Here is a 24,157-nt window from a genome sequence, read left to right as displayed (position 1 = left end):
TGAGCAACGGGATGGGGCCCCGGGCAAAGGTATGAGCCCCGATGGGGGCCCTGGGATGGAATGATGGATGTCCCAGGAGCGAGATCGGTCGTGCCCGAGGGAACTTCATGCTCACCTTTCGCCGCCGCTTGCTGGGCCCCGCAGCGGCCCCGGCCCGGGGGGCCGGCTTTGCCCGCTTACGAGTTGCCACGGCGGTGGACATGCTCTCCAGTGTGCTGCCGCGGCTGCGGGGAACTCACATGGCTGCTAAACCCCGGCCGCATGGCAAGACCCGGAGCCCTGATAGGTTCCTACGGAGCGGCGGGCCCCGCCTTCCGCAGCCCCATTGGACCCTCCGGAACACCCTGTCACTCCCCCAATCGTCTATTGGACCGACCAGTTGGCCACGCCTCCAAGAGCTCCTCTAAGCTCCAGCGCCAAGCTGGAGTAGAAAGCAAGAGTCTTTTCCTGTTTCCGGCCTGGGCCTGCGGCGCTTGCGCTCTGCCGTCTCCCGACTTACAGGGAGGGGTGGGGCCAGGAGGACATTCTTTGTGCTTGCGCCTCATGACCACTCGGGGGAGCCAGAGGTTTGGAGTTCTTCGTTCCCCAAAGTGATTCCATTTTCCAGTCTGGGGCGGGGACAAGGCTAACCCAGCCAGGCTCTAAAACACGGAGAATGGAATCCAGGCAGCCCTGGAGAGTAGACAGTATCCAAACCCAGGGCCAAAGTCACCGGGCAAATAGCGGATACATGTTTCATGCCCCTAGTCAAAGCTGCATGAAGGATGTATCAGTCTGTGAGGCTTTGGGTGTGTCTGGATTTGTGTCCTCTCATCTGGGCACAGGACGGCCCACCAGCCTCTGCCCAGTCTCTGACTCACCCCACTAGTAGCCAAATAGCTGGAATTCAACACCACCCCTTCTGCTCTTTCCCTTCCTCTGGTGGTTGTTGGGAAGTCCCTACCAAAGACAAGCGGAAGGTCCACAGAGGTCACCAGACCGGAGCCCAGACTTAGAACTTGTTTCTTGGGAGGCACTCGGCATTCCTGATACCAGGCTGGGTGACAACCACCTCTTCCAGGGTCCTATTTCTTTTGGGTGAGTGTCCTATGGCCCTGCCCTGGAGTCCTCTGCCTAGCAGGGAAGGGTGGGTAAAGGTGGCTCCTTATCTCTGGCAGTTGAAGGCCACTTTATCGGAAACCTTGGCTGGCACCCCAGAACTCTGTTGTGTTAGGAAGAGGCTTCTATACCTCAGCTCTAGAGAGGTAGATCTGGCTGCAGAAGGGCAGCTTGTGGCGCCCTGCCCTCTCCCAACCCCACCCCCATCGCTCAGCTGATTCAGAGCAGCAACTTTGCCAGATCCACCTTACTGACAGGAGGAGGAAATGCTTCTAGAAAGGAAGATGGCAACAGGTGGGAGGGGCGAGTCTGCTTTCACTTTTCCTACAGCCTCAGGGCACGCAGGAGAGCCGGAGAGGGTAGGCAGCCAACTTCTTCCTAGCCCGGGGTGGCGATTGGACAGGCTCTAACCTTACACTTGCAGCTTGGGGAGGGGCCGTGTCTGCGTACAAAGTGCAGTTTTAGAAATGGGGATTTGTGTAGCAAGAAGTTGGAAGGGGCCAGCCCCCTAAAAGGCGAGTCTGATCACTCCCCACCCCTCACCCCAGAATAGCCATGGCTCCAAAACGAAAGTCTTCAGTACAGGCTGAGGGCCCCAAGAAGGGGCGACTGGAGACAGGGGAGGAGGGCAGTTTCCGCTCCACTGCTGAGGCTCTCAGAGCAGCTCCTGCAGATCAGCGCATCATCCGTGTGGACCCTGCATGTCCATTCAGCCGCAACCCCAAAATTCAGGTGAGCTGCACCCATGTTCAGACCACACCTTCTGCCCCCTCAGGTTCTCCGTTCTAGCCCAGTAACTCAAAGTCTCTAATAAGCTGTGGATCGCTTACATGTGTCTTCTTAAGACAACAAACGTGACTGTATTCTATCAGGTCAAGGTGTGTCATGTTTGGCTATCAGATACTAGGGTGTTGCCTCTTGCATCACACTCAAGGAAGAGGTCTGACTCAGTTTCCCCAGGACTCATAGTGCTCCCTCAAACTGACCCCTCAGGGCAGAGCCAGGTCTCTTTCAGATTCTCCCACCTAGGAGATAGTTGCATCCTCTCCAAATTCCCACTCCCAAAGCAGAGCTTAGTTACATCCAGTTAGACTGTGTCCCCAAGGGCAGAGCCATTATACCAAGTGCCAAAGTAAGACCCCTTCTGATGTCCCCCAGGGTGCACACGCAGCCCATGCCCACCTGAGCTGCCTTCCGGTCTCACCCCACACAGGTCTACAAGGACTATGACTGTACACTGAACCAGACCAACATTGGCAACAACAATAATAAGTTCTACATCATCCAGCTGCTGGAGGAGGATGGTCGCTTCATCTGCTGGAATCGCTGGGGCCGAGTGGTGAGTGACCCGTGACCGGTGTGCCTCGCCCAACTCCTTCTCTGCGCACACTTCAAGAGTCCACACTAGCTGCGTGGTAGTGGCACACACCTTTAATCCCAGCACTCGGGAGGCAGAGGCAGGCGGGTCTCTGTGAGTCGGAGGCCAGCCTGGGCTACAGAGTGAGTTCCAGGACAGGTGCCAAAGCTACACAGAGAAACCTTGTCTCGGGAAAAAAAGAAAGACTGCCACACTTCAAGAGTCCCCAAAGGGCCACTGTTGCTGACTGTCCCACTTCACCTTCAGGTGTTCAGAGGCAATCAGTCCAGCCAGAGACAGATCAGAGAACATTTCAGATAGGCACGCCCCTCAAAGTTGTCACTTGCAGGGGGAGACGGGGCAGACCAAGATGACCCACTTCCCCTGCCTGGAAGATGCAAAGAAGGACTTTGAGAAGAAATTTCGGGAGAAGACTAAGAACAAATGGGAGGAACGGGACCACTTTGTGGCCCATCCCGGCAAGTACACACTTATCGAAGTGCAGGGAGAAGCCGAGGACCAAGAGGCTGTAGTGAAGGTGAAGGGGTGGGGCAGTGGGGGGCAGAGGAAGGGGGCTGCCTGCCTGGCACCACACCCTCAAGTCCTGGCCTCCCTCCCTGGCCTCAGCCTGGACCCTTTCTAAGGCTCTGCCCTGCTCCCTGTGTGGGCATCGTGCCCAACTGCCCCGCCATGCAGGCACTGTCTCGGCAGGTGGACGGAGGCCGAGTGAGGACTGTGGTTAAGCCCTGCTCCCTAGACCCTGCCACTCAGAAGCTCGTCACCAACATCTTCAGCAAAGACATGTTCAAGAACGCGATGACCCTCATGAACCTGGGTGAAGAGGGGCTCCAAGCGGAGTGGCAGGGACCCGATATCAGGGGGTACAGGGCTGAGACTATCCCTTCATCCCCCAGATGTGAAGAAGATGCCCTTGGGAAAGCTGAGCAAGCAGCAGATTGCAAAGGGCTTTGAGGCCTTGGAGGCTCTAGAGGAGGCCATAAAAAAGCCCACAGGCGGTGGCCAGAGCCTCGAGGAGCTGTCTTCCTGCTTCTACACCATCATCCCACACAACTTCGGCCGCAGCCGGCCCCCGCCCATCAACTCCCCCGAGATTCTTCAGGCCAAGAAGGACATGCTGCTGGTGAGGGCTGGCAGGCCCTGAGGATACCAGATAGACTGGGCAAAGACCAGAGGAGCAGATGGTCATGGGGCCCAGGTTGCAGTGGGCAGGCTGAGGGCCAAGAGAGGAGAAAGCCAGACAGAGAGATGGGGTGGGGATGGACAGGTGGGGTGTCTGTCACATGGGAGAGGCTGGGGGTGGAAGTAGAAATCCACGAGGCAGACAAGCTCTGGTGCCCATTCTTAGGTGCTAGCGGACATCGAGCTTGCCCAGACCTTGCAGGCAGCCCCTGGTGGGGAAGAGAAACTGGAGGAAGTGCCACACCCACTGGACCGAGACTACCAGGTCCTCAAGTGCCAGCTTCAACTGCTGGACTCTGGAGAGCCCGAGTACAAGGTGAGCTCTGCCCACTGCCCTTGAGGGACCTGGGCAGCCCTGGCTCTCAGATCTAAGGAGAGCTCTGGAGTGGGAGGACCACGGGGCACTAGTCCCGGCGTCTGTCACTCTGAGTCACCAGCCCCTGTTCTCCACAGGCAATACAGACCTACCTAGAACAGACCAGCAGCAGCTACAGCTGCCCAGCTCTGCAACATGTTTGGAAAGTGAACAGAGAAGGGGAGGTAAGGGATATTCAGCTCCTGTATCACCACCCTGTCCCTTAGGGGATAACATTTACTTACCTGCCCCTTGCTGAGCTGGCTCAGCAACTGATCCACAGCCACCATGCCTAGTGTATGCCAGTGACCTGTGGGGCCCTAGGCCTTGGTCACACTATCCAAGAAGAAGGAGGACACATGAACCTTCCTTCACGTGACGTGGCATTACCATGTCCCACCTTTCCCCCACTCAGGGAGACAGGTTCCAGGCCCACTCCAAACTGAGCAACCGGAGGCTGCTGTGGCATGGCACCAATGTGGCCGTGGTGGCTGCTATCCTCACCAGTGGGCTCCGAATCATGCCGCACTCTGGTGGCCGTGTTGGCAAGGGTATCTATTTTGCCTCGGAGAACAGCAAGTCAGCTGGCTATGGTGAGGTGCCTGTGGGTTAAGACCTGGGGGGTGGAGGCACCAAGATGGACTGGGCCCAGTCCTGAGAGATGAATCCTGAAAGCATTACTGACCAGAGTACACTGTGACGTGCCCTAGGGCTCAAGGACTCAAGAAGCATCTGGCAGTCAGGGGTCATGTTACCCTGGAAGAGGGGTGGCAGAAAGGATGTGAGCAGCAATCAGAGTCTCAGCAGTGAAAGAGAGATCTTGAAGGGAGAGGGGAGAGGCTGTGTGGACCAGGCCTTGCCAGCGTGTTCTGTGTGGAAGGAGGGGCAGGGACATGGGACCAGAAAGCCACAGGGCCCAGGTGGATGTGCACATTGAAGATTCAATGGCTGCAGCTGTGGAGAGGATGGGAGGGATGGAGGATGGGCTCTCTGTCTCTCTCTGCCCCTCTGTGTCTCTCTGTGTCCATCTCTGTCTATCTGTGCCTGTCTGTCTGCCTGTCTGTCTGTCTGTCTCTCTCTCTCTCTCTCTCTCTCTCTCTCTCTCTCTCTCTCTCTCTTTCTCTCCACGGGCACTGGCCCTGGCCCCAGGGCTACAGAAATGAGATGAGAGCATCCGTGAGCAGAGTGTGTGAGTGAGGCAGAGGTGTGGCAGCATGTGGAAAAAGACCAAAGGCATCTCCAGTGACTTCCAAAGTCATGGTCAGGGTATCCTCACTTTAGTGACCTCATCAGTCCAGGCTGAACACATCATTGGAGGCCGCCATCACCTGCCAGTCCAAGAAAGCAAGGCTTTAACCAAGGACAAATGGGGCTAAGTTCTTGGTGGACAAAGAGGTCTACTGAGAGGACAGTATCCCAAGAAAGACTGGCTGGGGGTGGGAGGGCTCAGAAGAGCCGCCCCTGTGAGGTGCCCCTTCCCAGCTCCCAGGCTGGGATACCTCACTGACTCAGTAGCTGAGAGCCTGTGGGAGGTGAGGGAAGGGGATACTTGGAGCAGAGAGGCAGCTGAAGCAGGAGGGAGCAGGCCAGGATGAGAGGTGCTGGAAGATAGCAGCAAGTGCTTCCCTGGGCTGCAAGCTGGTGGAGATAACATGGCCACTGCAGGAGACAGTTGGCCAGGGGCCCGAGCTGCTTCCTCCTGCCACTGAGCCTCTGCATCCTCTAGTTACTCCCATGCAGTGCGGGGAGCACCTGGTGGGCTACATGTTCCTGGGCGAGGTGGCCCTAGGCAAAGAACACCACATCACCTTGGATGATCCAAGCTTGAAGAGTCCACCCCCTGGCTTTGACAGTGTCGTCGCCCGAGGCCACACAGAGCCTGGTGAGCCCCAGATATGGGTCGATCTATAGACAAATGTGGGGTTGATATAAGGGACTGGGTGTATTTTTCAGAAAGAAGTCAAATCATGCAGTTCCTGAAGGGACTGATCCCCTGTGTGTTGGCCAACAGATCCCCCCAGGGTGTCTGAGAGGGCTGAAAAAGTCACACCATTGACTGAGCGTTAGCCTAGGGCTTTCCTAGGGGAAAATGGGGGGATAAGGTGACATTCCCTGTAGCAAATGACAAGTCACAGGGAGCAAGACCAGTGACCCCCTTGGCTCTCCACCCCTTACAGATCCCACCCAGGACATTGAACTAGAGCTGGATGGGCAGCGGGTGGTGGTGCCTCAAGGTCGACCTCTGCCATGCCCATCATTCAAAAGCTCCAGGTTCAGCCAGAGTGAGTACCTCATATATAAGGAGAGCCAGTGCCGTCTGCGCTACCTGCTGGAGATCCACCTCTGAGCTGCTTGCCCTCCCACATTCTGCTAGGCTGGGCCATGCTCTTGATCCTCACTTCCCCTGCTGGCTCCCACATTTCCATTTGCCTCCCAGGAATATAATATATGCCAGGCACATTGGCACACCCCTATAGCCTCATCAACTCAGGATATAGACAAGAAAAATACTACTCTGGGAGTTGGAGGCCAGCCTGGACTACATAGTAAGACATATCTTTAAAAAAATTACACTCATGAGACAAAGCCAAATGACAATGTTTTGAAGTAGGCAAGGATGATTCATGCCTATAATCCCAGTACTTAGGAGGCTGAGGCAGGAGAATCACTGTGAATTCAAGGTCAGCCTGGGCTAAATAATGAGTTCTAAGCTAGCCAATGTTCTTCTGGTCAATGATGGACTGCATATACTAAGATTATATAACCTAACAACACTGTTGTCATCTCCATCTGTCCACCAACAATGACAAAATCACCTAGTGGCCCATTCATGAGAATGTATCACCATCATGAAGTAAAAGATGACTGTACATTGTCATCATCTATAGGCATTGTGTTGTGCAATAAATTCTTGAACCCATTTCTCCTGTCTGACTGAATTTTGTATACACATCTTCCTAAGCTCCTTTACATCTACAAGTTCAATTTTTTATATAATTTCTTTTTATTTTATGTGCATTGGTATTTTGCCTGCACACATATCTATGTAAGGGTGTCGGATCCCCTAGAACAGGATTTACAGACAGTTGTGAGCTGCCATGTGGGTGCTGAGAATTGAACCTGGGTCCTCTAGAAGAGCAGTCAGTGCTCTTAAATGCTAAGCTCCTGTGTTCAAGTTTTTTAGGTTCCACACATTAAGTGACATCTTGTGGTGTTTGTCTTTCTGTACCTGGCTAACTTAACATAATGTCCTGAAGGTTCTCCATGTTGCTCCGAACAACAGCATTGCCTTCCTTTTTTAAGGCTGAATAGTATTCCACTATATGTTCACACCACAGTTTCTTTGCCTAGTCACCCATCAAGGGACATTCAGGATAAGTTGTATCTTTGCTATTGTGAACAGGGCTGAAAAAAAATCAACCTACTGGGTTCATTTCCTTTAGAGTAGTCGGATTGCTGGATCCATCTCACCTCTTCCTGTCAGACCCCCCATATCTCAATGAATGATTCCCAGTACCTTCCAATGGTCATGGCTGTGGCCCCAGAACCTTGCCTCCTAAACTGATATTTAAAGGGACACAGGCTAAAATGGGTTAGATCCCACCCATAACCTGAGTTCATGCACTCTGCCAACTGAGTTACATCTCCAGCCCATTTGGGGTTTTTCTTATATTTTATTTCAGTTTTTTGTGGTTGGGGCCTTGGGCATATTAAGGGAAGTGCTCCAACACTGAGCTACATCCCAGCCTCACAGTTTGTTAAACCTCAGCTTGTTCTGTGAAACAGTGGCCACAGACTTCCTCGATTTCCATGGTGGCCCTACACATGGCAGCTCCAGCTGAACACTGAGAAGTGAGGGCTCACATGAGCTGATAACGGCCACACCCACTCAAAGCTAACCCGGAAGCACCTATCTCTTCTAATAACAGGGTCCAAAGAGGAGGCTCGCCACTAACTCAGAAACTGTCATTTGGAAACCCACCTGATCCTGTCTCCTTAGCTTAAACATTGCCAGGTAAACCAAGCATCCCTGTGTGTCTCACATCTGGACATTATAAACAAGCTGAGTTTGTATTAGAGAGGCACAGCTCTGCAATCCTCGAGATCGACAGCTATCACCTGGAAATCCCTGTCCTAGCCTGGGGTGCAAGTGCCAGAAAGTAAGATCAAGGTCCCCTCTGCGGGCTGTATGTTGCTGTCTGTCGTATCTCTTTTGCTCAGAAAATGTTCTCAACCATATTCCTTTTATAACTTTGACTTTTTCTTTTTCTTTTTGAGACAGGATCTCGCTATATAGCTTAGGCTGCCCTTGAACTCTTGATCCTCCTGCATCATCCTCCTAAGTGCTGGGGTTACGGGGGTGTGTGTCATCACATCCAGCTCATTTTGACATTCAGAAGAGTCTATGACAGTTGTTTCATATAATGACTCTTCATAGTTTATGTGTATGGCTGTCTTGCCTGCACGTATGTCTCTGTACCGCTTGTGTGCCTGGTGCCCACAGAGACCAGAAGAGGGCATCAGATCCCCTGGTACTGGAGTTACAGATGGTATGAGCTGCCTACTGTGAAGCTCGGCAACCTGAGTTTGATCCCCAGAACCCACATAAAGGTGAATGGAAAGGGATGTCGATGTGGACCAAGCTCCAGGAAGCAGCTGACCAGAGCTCCCGCTGTATGCTCTGAAGCACATGCCTCCCTTCTCCGGACCCCAACCTTCCCATCTGAATGATGGAAAATTTGACCTGTCAATTCCATCATGGAATGAGTCAGCGCAAGAGGCTGGAGCCTGATCTCTAGAGCTGAGGTGGCACTGACCTTGTTCTTGTGATGACCTTGGAGGCATGGGTCCAAGCAAGAGGCAGACAAGGCCCCCTCTCTTTCATCCCAGTAAAAGAGGCTTCAAATAACCACAGACATACATATGAAACAGAATATCAGGAAAGCAAAGTGCCTGTGAGAGCACTAAAGCAGGTAAAAGGATTGATGTGAGCCAAAGCTGGAATGCTTTTAGAAGAGATGGGCAAGGCAGGCCTCTCTTGTGAGTAGAAAACCGAAGTAAATAAATGACAGAACAAAAATTAGATGGGGGGTGGAGCTAGAGAGATGGCCCAGCAGTTAAGAGCACTGCTTGCTCTTCCAGAGGTTCAATTCCCAGCACCCACATGGCAGCTCACACTTGTCTGTAAGTCTAGCTCCATGGGATCTGACATCCTCACACTAATGCATGTGAAGTAATATTAAATAAATTATATAAAAAATAAATCTGCCGGGTGGCGGTGGCACACACCTTTAATCCCAGCACTCAGAAGGCAGAGCCAGGCAGATCTCTGTGAGTTCAAGGCCAGCCTGGTCTGCAGAGCAAGTTCCAGGACAGAAACCAAAGCTACAGAGAAACCCTGTCTCGAAAAAAAAAATTAGATCTGGTAGCATATGCCTGGAATCCAGCATTCGGGGATAAAAGCAGTAAGATTAGAAACTTAAGGTCATCCTTAGCACACGATGAGTGTGAGACCAACCTAGACTATATGTGGTCCTGCCTCAAAAATAATAAAACACAAACAAACCGTAGGAAAGCAAGTCATGGGCAAACAGAGAGAGCAGCAATGCAAAGATCCTGGAGAGCACTTGCCAGGTGAGAGGCACAAAGAGCAGGTGACTTCTGGGCCTGGAAGCATGATGGGCAGGAAGGAGGAGAAGAGGTGGGAGGTGGGCAGAAGACAGCTGACAGAAGCCACAGTGGAGCTCAAACTGGCTCTTGGAGGGAAAGGAACAGGTTTCACAATGCCATTTGATTTCTTTTTAAAAGGGTCCATTTTAGCCACTGCTAAGAGTGGATTGTAGGGAACAAGTTGGAACAATCCAGCCAGCAAGACAGGAATTACACTAGATAATGGAAGACCAGGGGAGCTGGATACAGAGAAAGAACAGGCAGGAGATGATGAGGCGATCCAGCAACATCAAGGAAGCCATCACCACCCACCACCCAGGAGGCTGGGGGGAAATGGGAGGAGACAGCTATGGGGCCAGGTTCATCTAGCAAACACAAGAGCACGGAGGAGGCTCCGTGGAGGAAGCCACAGGTACAGGGTGAGAAGATGTCTTCCACGGAGGGTTGTAGAGGACCATGCTGGGCACCAGAGGGAAAGCATCCTGGCCTCCTCCTAACTCCCACTCTCCAGTTTTCTGCTGATTTAACTTCCATCGGCTGACTATTCCTCCAGAGAAGCCTGGGAAGACAGGGTAGGTAGAGGTCGGTAGAGTGGAGAAGGGACTAAGGGCTAATCAGCTAATCAGATAGATGTGCAGCTTGAAGTGCAGGAGCAAAGAACAGGCCAGTTAGGGGGGTGCTGTGATGCTCTGGGTGGGCAGCAGCAGTGGCAGGGAGGAGACAGTGATAGGAAATAAGTGGATTCCCAGGATTGATTGAATGATTGATTGGTTGATTGATTTTGGTCTTTCAAGACAAGGTTTCTATGTGTTACAGCTCTGGCTATCCTGGAACTTGCTTTGTTGACCAGGCTGGCCTTGAACTCACTGGGATCCTCCTGCCTCTGCCTCCTGAATGCTGGGATTAAAAGCATGTGCCTCCACCGCCTGGCTGGATTCCCGGGATCTTGGTGGTGGATTGGATTGGGTAAAGGAAAGCTAGAAAGTTAGGGAGCTCTATCATGAGAAGCAATTTTCCAAGAAGATTCCGCAAGGAGCCAGTCATCAAGAGTCCTGGTTCTGTTCAGGACACAACATGTTTGAGCTGCCCATTAATCAAAGTCCTAGGGAGACTCAAGTCTGGTTCAAGGGAGAAGGCCCTTCAGACACTGATAGGTTCTCGGTAGGGTTTTGCCATGGGACTGGGTGACTGTAACCTGAGCATGTGACCCACTGGAGTTGCAGGGCTTTCCTGGAGCCACCTACCTGGGGGTGAGGAGGAATGATACATACTGACTGGTCAGGACTGAGGCTTTTGTGTTTGCTTGGTTGGTTTAGTTTTTCTGAGACACAGCCCAGGCTGTCCTGGAACTCACTTTGCAGACCAGGCTGACCTCAAACTCACAAAGACCTCTCTGCCTCTGCCTCTGCCTCTGCCTCTGCCTCTCTGCCTCTGTCTCTGCCTCTGCCTCTGCCCCTCTGCCTCTGCCTCTGCCTCTCTGTCTCTGCCTCTGCCCCTCTGCCTCTGCCTCTCTGTCTCTACCTCTGCCTCTGCCTCTCTGCCTCTGCCCCTCTGCCTCTGTCTCTGCCTCTGCCTCTCTGCTTCTGCCTCTGCCTCTGCCCCTCTGCCTCTGTCTCTGTCTCTGCCTCTCTGCCTCTGCCTCTCTGCTTCTGCCTCTGCCTCTCTGCCTCTGTCTCTGCCTCTCTGCCTCTCTGCCTGTCTCTGCCTCGAGTGCTGGGATTAAAGGCACCACCGCCCAGCAGGACTGAGACCTTTACTCAAGCTGCAAGTCCTGAGACTGAGAAGGGGCAGTTTCCTAACGCACACGTAGGGTGCTTTTGAGAAGACACCTGGTTTGCCAGCAGTGAAAGTACCAGACCAACCAAGCATCTGTTTTCTGCTGAGGCCTCACATTTACAAGGTGAGGTGCCAAGATAACGCTAAGCAACCACTCCGTGCCATGCCCTGAGATTTTTCTCTCCTTCCCTCAGAAACTCCTGTGTGTGTGGGGAGGGGGGGGGGGTCCAAGCAAGCCTAAAAAGTTCTCCTGGCTGATTCCTCAAGAAAAGTACTGCCTGACCTAACTACCCCCAAGCCTGTCTGTCTCCCTACCTTCCTACGCCCGCTCGCACAAGGCAGGGAAGGGTCTAGGCTCAGTAAGCTGTACCCTTGGGCAGTTTCACAGAAGAGCCTCCAGTCTCCAGCTGGCAGCTGCTAGGACCAAGGGGGGCTGGCGCCAAGCCCTGCCCCTCCCTTACAAGCTGTGTGTCTCCAAAGGGCAGCATCAGAGTGACAGCCAGTACCATCTCCACAGAGGCTGAGTTGCTGGAGCTGGGCTAGGGCCAGGGGGAGAAAGCCCAGCCAGACTCAGCCTTGCATCCACTCATAGGGCCCACCAAACCCCAGAAGAAGATGGCAGCCTGGGCATCGGAGTCACCTCCTGGGCAACCTACGAGGTGAGGGCTCCCCCCACCCCACCCCCTCCGAGGAGCACGGGACAGGTTATGGGAATCCTGGAGCTGGAGGCTCCATTTCGCTCTCCCCCACAGCAGCCCCAGTGAAGCCTGAGGGCTCAGATGGCTAGCAACACGGGGATGAGTATCACCGAACTCGCGGGCTCGGTGGGGTTGATCCTGGCGGTTCTCGTAGAAGTGGGGGCCGTGCTGGGCAACGGCACGCTGCTCGTGGTGGTGCTGCGCACGCCCGGGCTGCAAGATGCCTTCTACCTGGCGCACCTGTGCGTTGTGGACCTGCTGGCAGCCGCCTCCATCATGCCTCTGGGCCTGCTGGCCGGGCCGCCGGGGCTGGGCAGTGTGCCCCTGGACCCCTCCTCGTGCCGCGCCGCACGCTTCCTCTCGGCCGCTCTGCTCCCCGCCTGCACGCTCGGCGTGGCTGCGCTCGGACTGGCGCGCTACCGCCTCATAGTGCACCCGCTGCGGCCAGGCGCGCGACCGCCCCCGGCGCTGGTGCTCACCGCGGTGTGGGCGGCGGCCGCGCTCCTGGGCGCGCTCTCTTTGCTCGGGCCGCCTCCCGCGCCGCCTCCGGCTCCGGCTCGCTGCTCCGTGCTAGCCGGGGGGCTCGGGCCCTTCCGGCCGCTCTGGGCGCTGCTGGCCTTCGCACTGCCCGCCCTCCTGCTGCTGGCCGCCTACGGGAGCATCTTCCTGGTGGCGCGGCGCGCCGCCCTCCGGCCCCCGCGAGGGACCCGGCTGCGCTCCGACTCTCTGGACAGCCGCCTCTCCTTCTTGCCATCCCTCCGGCCACGTCTACCCGGGGGCAAGGCGGCCCTGGCCCCAGCTCTGGCCGTGGGCCAGTTCGCAGCCTGCTGGCTGCCTTATGGCTGCGCGTGCTTGGCGCCCGCGGCGCGCGCGGCAGCAGCCGAGGCGGCTGTCACCTGGGTAGCCTACTCCGCCTTCGCGGCTCACCCCTTCCTCTATGGCCTGCTGCAGCGCCCGGTGCGCTTGGCGCTGGGCCGCCTCACTCGCCGGGCGCTGCCTCGGCCCCCGAAAGTCCGCATGCCGCAGGCCTGGCACCCGCGGGCACTCCTTCGGCGCCTCCAGGGACTTCGCAAGGACCCTGCCCTAGGCCCTACTGAGGCACCAGGGCAGACCCCAGAATTGGCAGGACAGAGCTCGAGTGTGTCGGAGGCCACCTGAGAGATTTCTCCTGAGCTGGAGAAAGGAAGGTGGGATCAGAGGGGCACATCTACCCCCTGTACAGGCTGTGGTAGGCACTCTGCCCGGACTGCTGGCTCTGAAACCGGAGAGGGTGGTGCTCAGTCTCGGGAACCTGATTCTGAGCCGGATACTACCTGTGTTCCTTTCCCGGGGCCTCGGTTTTCCCATCTGTATCCTGTTTCCCATCTCCTAAGGACCTCTCCAGGGTAGGCTTTTTTAAATTCATAGATACTCCCTGGCCCAGAGGGGAGAAATGCAGGTACCGTCACAGAGAAGGGGGTCCTAAGAGCTCACAGCCAAAGAACGAGCTGGACAGGGTCTGGGTAACAGCCACAGCAGGAGGAACCAGTGGAGAGATGTTCAGAAGATAGCCCTGCCGTCTGTGCCACAGAGACATCGGAGAGTTCCACTCAAAGTCATTACTTAAATGGTTTGGTGCTCAAGGTGGAGACTGAACGCGTGACCCCTGAAAGGGTCCTGCGATTTCATCCAGAACTGACATGTTTCCGGAAGGGGCTGTGGACCAACTGGGACTGGCGGATTCATAGTTTGGGGTCCTTCGGGGTTTCAGCTACACCCGTTCCCTGGAGTTTTGTCACCCCAACACCAGTATTATACAGCTTTCTGGTCGCTGAGAATATTTATTCAAAAACAGGGATTGAAAAAACTGTACAGAGAATCTGCTGCTGAGAACTGGGCCCCTGCCCCAGGCCACTCCCCCGGCTACAGGCAGAGCCCTCTCTTTGGGTTGCCCCTGACAAGCCCAGCCAGTCTATTCCAGTCAAAAGGGTATCAGTGGAAGCAGCAGGATCTGCAGGGGATGAAGAGAAGCTTGGCCCCAGCCACCCCTCACTCTCCTCCAATTCCCACGGGGACAGTAGGCTGAAAGCCCAAAGGGATGGAGGACATGAGGGGGCCTCCCACGGCAGGGCACTAGGGAGCCCCCCGGACACTCCCGGCATCCAAGCATAGGTCTGAAGGGGTGGAGCCCCTGCTCTGGGACTACCATAGCTCCTAGAACCCTGGGCCAGAAACTGTCCCCTCTCTGAGGAGGAACTCCAAAGACAGGGCAGGGTAGGGGGTGCATCCATGCGTCTGGCATTACTGGCGCTTGAGACCCCATGGTAGAGTCTCCTTGGGCAGGAAGGATGTGGAGGCAGCCCCTGCCGGCGGTCCTGCCTGCCCCTGCCTGGGCCTCGGCCGGCCTCAGTAGGGGGAGAATTTCTGCCGTTCAGCTTTCTTGCTCCCATTGGCCGCTGCCATCTTGGCAGTGTAGGCCGCCAAGCCCGGCGGTGGCCCTGGGGAGGCAGGTGGTAGAGCCAGGAAGGGTACAGGCTTGAGGCCGATGAAGTTGGAGAGGGAGATGGCATAAGGTGTGCCCAGCAGGCCTGGGGGAGCTGTGGGCAGGGCCGTCAGGGGTGGCGAGAAAGGGGTGGGCAGGTCTGCGGGGGCTGAGCCAGGTGTCCCCCCAGAGGTAGACTTGGCCGTCTCTAGACTGGAGAGAGGGACACAGAGGGGAAATGGAGGGAAAGGTGAGGGTGAGACACAGGCCATGAGGTTAGCCAAAAGATAGGCGAGGAGTAGATTGGAGAGCAACGGCACGGGGCGGGTGGTGGGGGGGGGGGGAAGGATAGGGAAGGGGAAAGGGACGGAGGGCAGAAAACACAAGCAGACAGAACTTGGGTTAAGAGGAGAAACAGGAAAATCCACCAGTGGGAAGTCAGGCATGAGGGGTGGATACAGACGTGTTAATGAGGCAACAGGAATGACTTAGGTAGAATACCACAGGAAAAGGAGGGGGGCTGAGGCGCAGCGGGGGACTGGTCCAGAGAGACAGGAGGCTATCCCTTCCTCCCACCTGTGGTCTTCCACAGCCCACCCCATGCTCACCAGGCAGTGATGAGGTACTGAGCCAGGGCAATGGAGACCGGTGAGCCAGTGATGGTCACATGACGCTCCCCAGCACCCTCTGCTTGGTTTCCAATCTTAATATGCGCCCCTGACATCTGCCGGATCTCGCTGATCTTGCTGCCCTGGCGTCCGATCACACAGCCAATCAGCTAGGGGGAAGGCAGAGTGTAACCCTGAGCAAGGTCCAGGCCCCTGGACCCCTGCACCGCCCTCCAGCCCCCCCACCTCCTGCTCACATCGTTGGGAACCAGGAACTCCTGTGAGCTGGTCTGTGTGCTGGGATCCAGTCCTGGGGTAGAAGGAAAGGACTGAGCACGGTTCTTGTTTCCCATGGGCCTCCCACGCCCCTGCAAGGGGTGCCCAGCCCTCCCGTCTCTTTCAGCAGGCACTGCTTACCTGGCACCACACTGGGTGAGGCAAAGGGAACTGCGTGGCCTGAGAGCTGCTGGAGCTTGTTGACCTGGGCCAGAGAGCAGGGTCAGAGGTTAGAGGGGGCAATTCAGGAAGGAGTATCTCAGGCTGCGGGTCACTCACCTCCGCAGGGGCCACCGCTCCATACTGACCCTGGACAGAGAAACCCTGTAGGGACAAAGTGGTTGAGAAGGGAGTTGCTGTGACAGGTCAGGCATATGACAGCTTGGCCGGATCACCCCCGTACCCTCCTCAGACACCCCCCCAATTCTTTATTCCACTCCCTCCTCCATCTTCATCCCCCCTTCTCCAGTAAGGGTTCGAACCCATGCTGGTGCTTCCTCACCTGGTTGGCGGAGAGGAGGACAGTACCTAGGGAGAGGCTTGGATGATATGGGATAGTGGCTCCTTTGGGTGGGGACTAGAAGGCACAAATTGAGAAGCTTTGTCAGGACCAGGCCTCCCCAAGAACCCAGTGGCGTTAAGGCATTCCCATGGCTCCCCTGGAGATGTGTCCCAGAGTACCCTAAGCTTATAATTAGTCCATGGCTGTGGCTCTGCCTGCCCCACCCCACCTGACATTACAGCCATAAGATCTAATGGTGACAAGCACCTGGGACCCTCTCCTGCCCTCTCCCTGACTGCCCCCCCCCCAGGTCCCTCACTCCGGGAAGCACCTCCAGAATAACAGCACAGATCTGGCGCACGCACAGGATGATGGCATCAGGCACCCCAGATACGGTGACAGCACGCTCTGTGGAATTGGGGAGCAGGTCCCCCGCCACCTGTACCTGGGCTCCCGTAGTCTACAAATAGAAAACAGTGTCCACTTCTGTTGACTCCAATAGCCAAGAGAAAGGCCACAAGTGCCTAGAGCACCCCCAGAGCTCTCTAGTTCCCCCGCCCATGGACGGGTAGAAGACATACGCCCATGGTAGTGCACCCAGGGGTGGTAGCTCTCTCTGCTCACCTCTCGGATCTCCTTGATTTTGGTACCTGCCTTCCCAATCAGTGATCCACACTGGCTGGCAGGGATGACAAGGCGCAAGGTCACTGGAGGCCTGGAGACACTGCCACCATTTGCAGGAGCTGCACAAAGGTCCTAGGGCAGGGAGACAGTGAGTCGGCCATGCATGCCCCTGCGACTCTCCTACCCTTCCTCAGGTACTTTCCTGAAGAGGGTAAGGAGAGTGCCTCCTCCCTAGATCTCCTCCAAGAGAACATGGCCTTGGACTTGACCTTCCCTCCCCCCGTAGCCACTATCTGGAGACAGGGTCAGGTTTCTCACAGGCAGCCACCCTCAGACTCCCACCCCAGTCAAGCACAAACCTCATCCAGCTTGAAGGCAATCATGGAGACCGCATGGAACACAGCGGCTGTAGATCCAGTGATGGTAGTGATTCGCTCAGGGCAGGAGCCCTCAGAGATGGTGATCCTGGCACTGCTCTGCAGGTGTGGACAAGCACTGGGCAGCAGGCAGCTTCCCCACCGCGGTACCAGAGATCTGTCTGCCTGCCCCACTCACTAGGCCCCAGCCAACACTAGAAACTGGCATTCTTCTGGGCACTCAGTTATCCCAGGTGCAGTGATTCAGGGAAAAGGATGGCCACCTCCCTTCCCCTCAACACCAGGGCCCTGGGCTCTTCCCCCGACCCCACCTTTACCTGCTCCCGGATTCGCTTTACAGTCTCTCCCTTCTGTGGGAGACAAAACCAAGATTCCTTAATGGTCACCTCTTAACCAGGGCTGAGGCTCAAGCTGAGGGGAATACACAGAGCAGAACTGGACACCTACCTTCCCAATGATGCTGCCCACCTCCTGCAGAGATAACAAGAGTGGACTCAGATGGGTATGAATGCCCCAGGTCCAGCTCCTCCTGTCCCTCGGGCAGGAGAGCAACATTGAGACCAGACGTGTGTGCTGTCACTGGGCAGGCCAGCTCCACCCACTCACCTTCCCATGCATCAGCATCCGCAGCGTGAGGGTGATGCTAAGCTCTGGCTCCTCCTCCAGCCCCGCATCTGAACTGCTCATCCTGTCAGGCGGGGCTGGGGCCACAGCGGCCTGGGAGTGTGTCCACGCTGTGGCTCAGCTGGCTCTGGACAGGGCAGCAGAAAAGAGTCTGAGAGAAGCCCTAGGTACCCTACCACTGCTCTTACACGGGGACCCAGAGCCAGGCCAGCCAAACTCAAAGAGAAGGGAGATGGCATGGGCCTTGAGTTCTAAATGTCCCTCTGACATTTAGTGTATTTGTGTGCACCTTCCTGGCTGAGTAATCCTAGTCATTTAAGCCTCTAGGGCCCCAACCTAGAAAATAATTACTGAATCTTACCCTCCAAATTCATGGGAGTTAAAAAATGAGACAACCACATGACAGATACCCAATTTCCCTGACTTGTTCCCTTCCTCCCAAGAATTAGAAGATGGCAGGAGATGAGAGCTCATGGTGGAATGCCTGCCTAGAATATATGCCGTCCTAGGCCTGAGCACCAGCAAGGGAGGAGGGGGAGTTAATGAAGAGGTCGGCTATGAGCAACCACAGGATGACTCCCTCCTTCACTTGGAAGGGAGGATCCCTGCAGATTGAGCCCCCACTGTGGAATTAAGGTTGAAAGTTTACTCTGGACCAGGCACAGTAGCACAGGCCTATAAACCCAGAATGCACCCAGGCTAAGGCAGGAGGCTCTCATTCAAGGGTAGCCTGGGCTCTGCAGTGAGACCGTGTTTCAAAAAAAGAAAGAAAACTTTACTCTAAATAGGAGGTACCTGCTTCCAAAGGCCAGGGCTAGCTGGCTGACTTAATGGTGGAGAAGAGACCAAGGAAAAGGGTAGAGCTTGGCAACGGTTTGGGGCAGGAGCGCCATGATACGATCTCCCATGAACTTCGGGGTCATTAGAGGAGAGGGTCACTGCAGACAGCTCTGGGCATGATCCACTCAACACTGACATGGGGAAAGGTAGGCTCTCTCTACAGTGGTGTCTCTGACGCATTTTCTACGTTCTCAGAACGGCCCTGTGCACAGGCGGTAAGAAGTGTGAAGACTGGCCACATACCCAACCTAGAACACACTACTGTACCAGAAACATGTCACTGGGGCTCTGAGGCTAAATGTCCACACACATCAGAGAGGATCTAGGTAATGGGTAAGAGAAGGATTTGGTGGGCTGCAGGAATGTCAAGGCCATTAACTCGTGGAGCAAGGCCGAACCTGAGATTAGCTACTGGGATTAGTTTAGCCGCCAACACTCCCCACCCGACCCCTTTTCATGCCTCAACTTAATCCCGAACCTTAATCCTCCTCAGAAATCCTTCAGCAGCGGCTGTCTCCCGCCAAGGCCCAGCCTTGGTGGTGAACTCATTGGGGACCAGAACTCAAGGAGGACAAACAGTAGAACTGCTGGTGCCAACAGAGTCTGGACCCAGACATCACTGACCATGGGAATTCTGTCTGTCTAAATGGATGTTGGGACAGAGGATAAGTGGTCCCCAGTGGGAGTCATTTGGAAGACTCAGGTCACCTTTGCTGGTCCTCTGTCCTATCCGGACATGAGAGTCAAGGTTTCAGAGCTCTCCCCAAGCCTTCCTCTGAATGTCTTGTGCCAGCCAGAGTTTGGGTATGGAGTAGTTAGGGGGTTCCCAAGCTCGCTTTCTCTTGGATACTTGAGTGAGCCACTGTACCAAAATGAGGTCTCCTTTCCTCCTGGCAACGGGGACAATCAGGATGGCAGCATTTGTTCCTAAGTGCTTTTTCCCGGGTGCCCACTTCTTCCATTTGAGTTCTGCCATAGACTCACCGGAGGGCAGAGACCAGCAATAGATGTGGGGCCTGTGTTCTTTGGGCATCCTGGCCAGCCTCGTGCTGGCTGCCCTTGCTGGACATTCTCCTGGCGGCCTGCACTTCCCCCATCAAAGCGCCCGTGATGACGTGCATACTTTCTGTCTCCCTGGACAGCCAAGCCTGGGAGCCCCTTAGAACAGGAGCCAAAGCTGCCACCTTCTCCTTGTGTCCCCAGGGCTCAGTTCAGAGCCAGGCTAGAGAGGGTGCTCAGACACACCAGTGACGGTAGCAGATGAATTTGCTCCCCGGAACGGAACCGAATACACAGAGGGTCTGTAGCCTGCCCAAGGTCACAGAAAGAAAGGGTGTAGAGGGAAGAGCAGGGCGCAACGAGCGAGTGTAGGACCGGGCCGGGCTCCACCTGTGATCTGTCTCAGCCTTTTAGCCTTTTCTGAAGTGGAGTTTAGACTTCGGCGGCCTGGGGAGCCTCTGCCTGGCCAGTGGATGTCCATCCTGTCTGGAGAACACTGAGGGCTTATCCGGGGACATATAATCTTAAGCTCCAGAATTCCGTGGACTCTAATTGGGTGATAAACAGTGGGAGATCTGAAAGCAATCTTTCTTTCATCTCCTCACTTCTGGTGACCCCCAGGAAAAATGGAACATGGGTGGAACTGTTAGTCTTGCTATGAAGATGCCTAGGACTGCAGCAGAGACCCACTGCCCCAAATTCAATAGGTGACCTTGACCTAGCTCTTCCCTGGCCTGGCTCTGGATTTACCCACCTGCACTGTTTGGGGAGTCGGGGTAAGGGCAAGTTGCTGGTATCTCTGTGACCCTGTTCCGAGACAGTTGAGTTTTTCCTATCTTTTGGAAAGAATGAGGCTCCTGACCCTCCTCCAGGCCTTTCTCTCAGAGCCCAAGCATAAGTAGCCACACTGGGCATTCATTACCAGATGCCCTGCTCTCGCTGGGCTTTCAAGGAGTATCTTGCTGCTTCAGTCTGGTGGGCCCCAGGTCTCTGCTGGGCCACCCACGTGGAAGCCACACACCATGCCACACTGACCTCCAGCTCACCTCTGAGGGTGCCCAGCCCCCTCTGGTCAGCAGAGCTCCCTGGCAGAACATCCCACTCTCAGACCAATCCTCTGACCTCGGGCCTTCCTTCTTGCTTCCCAGGCCCCCTCCCCAGACCAAGTGCCTACTCTTTCTGAACCTGGCTTCCTGCCACTCAGGCTGGAGGGGTTTGGGGGGGCGGGGTGACAGCTGTGTAAGCGATGGTGGCTGCCCCTTCCTGCCCCTCCCCCCCAGCTGTCTCTCTCCTATGACAGCTGCCCAATCAAAGGGCCGGGGGGCTTAGCCAGCTCTCCCCCCCATGCAGGGATCAAGTGTCCTCCCTGGCTTTGTTCTAGTGCAAGAACAATTCAGGGGAGGGGAGGCTCCTGGGGCCAGTTGAACCAAGTAGGCTGGCCCGCCCCTTGGGGGATTCCCTCTGTTCTACTGCCCAGTGTGTCTGGACCACTAGAGACTGTGGACTCACCTGGGCTGCAGAAGGTTGGGGGAATCCAGTCTCCAACTTCACCCCATATCTCATGCCCACCTTAGCACACTCCTAAGCAGTCTCCTTCAATCCTTACTCCAAAAACAGTCATGCTGGCCACACCCGATGATGCTGGAGAACGGTTAAGCATCAAGTATGGCAGGGTGTGGCAGGAGGGTGGCCACTGGGCCTTGGGGAGGGGGTGGACAGCCTTGAGGGCTCCTGGCTCCCTTGTCCATCCCCTACTCTGGGCATGCTCACTCTTGTTGATTAGCCTGATTGCCACAAAACTGTCCAGCATCCTCAGACCCATGGGCCCAGTCTCAGCCTTTCAGCCTCCCAGGATGGTCAACCATCCCTAGTTTGGAGGGAAATGGGGGTGATGGATACAGAGACTAGGGGAGCAGGTGTAGACTCTAGTTTTTTGATTTAAGTCTGTCTGGTAAAGTGTCATGGAAGAGAATGTAGAAGGGTTAGAAGCTGACAAACTGGTAGATGCCAGAAATGCTATACCCTCCTTAGAGCTAGCTGCCCAAGAGTCTTCACAGCTGAGGAAAACCAAGGCAGGCTCAGTGATACTGTGTATCCAAGTTGAAAAGGCTTTCTAATTGCCATTCTCCATGCTGAAGACTGTATGCTCATTCTGCTATTGAACAACCATCCGTGGATCTCCAGGACCCAAGGGATAAAACCTGACTTCTATGCACCAGCAATGGAGGCCTCCATGGTCCAGGCCATACCAACTTCTCTTGTTGCATCTCTAGACCATCCCTCATACACACCAGGCCACAAAATAGGTCTAGAACTTCCAGGCTTCAGAGAGAGCCTTTGCCTGGCTGACAATTCAAGCTTGAAATACTTATACCCTTCACTCTCTGGCAAAATTCTTCTCCATTGCCTCCTCATCCATGGAGCCCTCCAACCTTTCAAATCAGATGAGATTGCTCTGGCCTCTGTGCTTCCCAAAGATGGCTACAAGTCAAAAGAGGCCCAGTAGGCATTTCTGGGCCTGTCTTTCTGCTACAGAAGAATAGGAAATTTGAGACAGGGCCTGGCCCTGGGGAGGGGGTGGTGAGGGCTCACAGATCTCAGAACATTAGAGACCATCACACCTCAGAGTCTTGGGGCTGTAAGCACATGGGCAGAATCAGGACATGCCTGGTCAGAATTCCAAGTTCCGGCTCAGCATCCCAGCCTGTTCCTGCTGGTTCGCAGGCCTAGGGGCTCCCTGTGCATGCTGCTGAAGTGAGGAATTTGAGAGTTCTGAGAAACCAGAGTGGGTCCGCTAGCAGGAAGAGGAGCTGGTAGAACCGCTGTAGTGTGAGATAGGTTTCACAGCATTGAGGTGGGTTCAGCCAATCACAACTAGAAAAGGCTCACCAATCAAGAGACAAACCTGAGGCCTAGGGAGGAGGGGGGTTGTTTAGAAGACTGCATAGGAGGTGCCAGGCAGGCCAGGAGAACCACGGGTCCACCTGTACGGCTCGGAGCCCTTTCCTTCCAGAGCTAGGTCATGGTGATAGAGGCTGGAGGAGGGCAGTGATGGGAGTAGGAGGGTGGACAGAGCCTGTCTGGGGACACAGGGTGGGGCAGGCCTGCCTCTCTGCGGCCTGGGCCTGCCAGGGTGTGTGGGCCGCTCGCTCCCAGCCCCCCACCCTGAGCATGCAAAGAGAACAATCCCCTTGTGTTTAGGCAGCCTGAGCCTGCATGCTGATGAAGGCTAGGGGGTGGGGGCTGGGATAGGGGTGCTTTGAAAGTTGAGGGGGTTCCAGGACCTAAAGGAATAATATCCTCAAATGGAGAAACAATAGACACCCCCCAGGTGCTGGCCCTGAGGCCACCAGGGTGACCCCACTGAACAGCGAGGGCCAGAGATCAACTCTTGACCAATGCCTGGGGGCTAAGAGCTCTTTACAAGAGGAAGAAGGGCCCCTGGGGACACATGCCTTGTTGGTCCAGCAAGAAGGTAACCATCCTGGGCTTGGTGGGGACCCACAACCACACATTCTGAGAGAAACGGTGTGAATGGATCAAGGTACATCCCCTTGGAGACCATTCCCTTGGGTGCCAGGGTGGGGCGGGGCCCTGGGTGCCACAGGTCTCAAGATGGCGGGCCTGGTTTAGGAGAGTGAGGAGGTGGGCACCTCCCTCTCCTGACCAGGCATGCATGAGGGCCAGGCTGAAGTAAGTGGCAGAGCCCCTTCACCTCCACCCCACCACAGTACCCAGGCCAAGAAGCTAGGTCAGAGCTGGAGATGAAGAGCCACGGGGAATGAGGGACCACTTAGTGCTCCCAACTATCATCTCCATCCCACCTTGGCCTGGAGGTCTGTGTCTGGCTCCTCCAAGGACTGCAGAGAATGGGAAGGGGTGTGTGTGAGCTGCAGAGCATGGCAGATGAGAACAGAGACGAAGTAGAACCCGAACCCAGGGCTTGAGGTCCAGAACTAAGAGCCAGCTCAAAGGACAGACACAGCGAATAGGATGGGAGCCTCAAACCTGGTACCTAAGGTCCAAGAAACCCCTCCCTGAAGTGGGGTGTTCCCCTGGAAAACCAACGCCCCCCACCTGTGCAGGCCTCAGCCGTATTGGACAGGGACCGTGCTCCTCGCAGTCCCCCCCCCGGACCACGGTCGGTCGGTGCACACCGGAGCGGATCCCCGCCCCCACCCCTGCGAACCCCCAAACTTCACGGCCCGCGGTGCCCCGCCCGGCCCGCGCCTTACCTCGCTGGGGCTGTTCTGCGGTGGCGGCGGCGGCGGCGGCGCGGCGGCTGGGCCGCTCAGTCCCACATTGTCCCCGGGAAAGGCGGCCGCTCACAACTGCGAGTGACATCAGCTGCGAACAATGAGGGGTTTGACAGGCGCGGAGCCCGGCCGGCCCGGAGCCCGGCTCCGCGCCCCCCCCCCCCCCCCCCCCGGCCCGCCTGGCCCGGCCCCGCCCCGCCCCCTCCCCGGATCCGATTACAGCGCGGCGGGCCCGCCCCAGCAGCCCCACTGCCGCAGCCGCCCGCCCCGCCCCGCCCGGCCCCGCCCCGCTCCGCGCCGTCCGGCGTCCCGAGCGGCCGCCGCTTCCGGGAGGGAGCGATCGACCCTTCCCCTGCGGCTCACCAGGGCCTCGGCAGCCTCCTAGTGTGGCTCTCACCGGGCCGGCCCGTCCTTCCCGCCCAGCGCTTCTGCTCAG

At 56.0% G+C, this 24,157-nt stretch overlaps 4 protein-coding genes across 10 annotated transcripts in view; 2 read left to right on the top strand and 2 right to left on the bottom strand.

The window, feature by feature from the left end:
• Window positions 1-12,935, bottom strand: part of Rrp9 (ribosomal RNA processing 9, U3 small nucleolar RNA binding protein) — a 21,234-nt gene extending 8,299 nt beyond the window's left edge. Inside the window, exon 1 of one of the 2 annotated variants that reach the window (XM_036192510.1) lies at window positions 12,395-12,935. Coding sequence is in view for 1 of the 2 variants with exons in the window: in XM_036192509.1 (XP_036048402.1) it covers window positions 116-202 (87 nt within the window). In the remaining variant the exon portion in view is untranslated. Of the gene's footprint in view, window positions 1-115; window positions 2,555-12,394 lie in introns of those variants that run through there. The other variant, XM_036192509.1, reaches the window with a different exon arrangement.
• Window positions 624-6,947, top strand: Parp3 (poly(ADP-ribose) polymerase family member 3). 3 transcript variants are annotated; one of them, XM_036192507.1, is made up of 11 exons: window positions 624-1,077; window positions 1,652-1,830; window positions 2,312-2,437; window positions 2,805-2,993; window positions 3,167-3,290; window positions 3,370-3,596; window positions 3,822-3,971; window positions 4,109-4,195; window positions 4,426-4,603; window positions 5,737-5,892; window positions 6,188-6,947. In XM_036192507.1, exons 2-11 carry the CDS (start codon window positions 1,654-1,656, stop codon window positions 6,355-6,357), a joined length of 1,584 nt encoding a protein of 527 aa, XP_036048400.1. In that variant the 5' UTR covers window positions 624-1,077; window positions 1,652-1,653; the 3' UTR covers window positions 6,358-6,947. The 3 variants fall into 3 exon arrangements, with proteins under 3 accessions (XP_036048400.1, XP_036048398.1, XP_036048399.1); XM_036192505.1 differs by having other exon boundaries at window positions 1,647-1,830; XM_036192506.1 differs by lacking the exon at window positions 624-1,077 and adding an exon at window positions 1,329-1,392 and having other exon boundaries at window positions 1,647-1,830.
• Window positions 11,895-13,971, top strand: Gpr62 (G protein-coupled receptor 62). Its single transcript, XM_036192515.1, has 2 exons — window positions 11,895-12,115; window positions 12,209-13,971. Exon 2 carries the CDS (start codon window positions 12,236-12,238, stop codon window positions 13,310-13,312), a length of 1,077 nt encoding a protein of 358 aa, XP_036048408.1. The 5' UTR covers window positions 11,895-12,115; window positions 12,209-12,235; the 3' UTR covers window positions 13,313-13,971.
• Pcbp4 (poly(rC) binding protein 4) lies at window positions 13,955-24,157 on the bottom strand. 4 transcript variants are annotated; one of them, XM_036192512.1, is made up of 14 exons: window positions 24,085-24,157; window positions 23,701-23,812; window positions 17,609-17,753; window positions 17,450-17,473; window positions 17,320-17,352; window positions 16,985-17,101; window positions 16,626-16,757; window positions 16,333-16,461; window positions 16,002-16,076; window positions 15,779-15,823; window positions 15,641-15,704; window positions 15,481-15,533; window positions 15,224-15,393; window positions 13,955-14,828 (listed from the first exon to the last, which is right to left on the bottom strand). In XM_036192512.1, the coding sequence occupies exons 3-14, from the start codon at window positions 17,687-17,689 to the stop codon at window positions 14,540-14,542; spliced, it is 1,212 nt and encodes a 403-aa protein (XP_036048405.1). In that variant the 5' UTR covers window positions 17,690-17,753; window positions 23,701-23,812; window positions 24,085-24,157; the 3' UTR covers window positions 13,955-14,539. The 4 variants fall into 4 exon arrangements, with proteins under 4 accessions (XP_036048405.1, XP_036048407.1, XP_036048406.1 ...); XM_036192514.1 differs by lacking the exon at window positions 24,085-24,157 and having other exon boundaries at window positions 13,955-14,631; window positions 23,701-23,898; XM_036192513.1 differs by lacking the exon at window positions 24,085-24,157 and having other exon boundaries at window positions 15,224-15,366; window positions 23,701-23,898.

This window comes from Onychomys torridus, chromosome 7, assembly GCF_903995425.1.
Source record: "Onychomys torridus chromosome 7, mOncTor1.1, whole genome shotgun sequence".
NCBI lineage: Eukaryota > Metazoa > Chordata > Mammalia > Rodentia > Cricetidae > Onychomys > Onychomys torridus.
The sequence above is the reverse complement of the archived record's forward strand: the minus strand, read 5'-3'. Positions and strand labels throughout refer to the sequence as shown.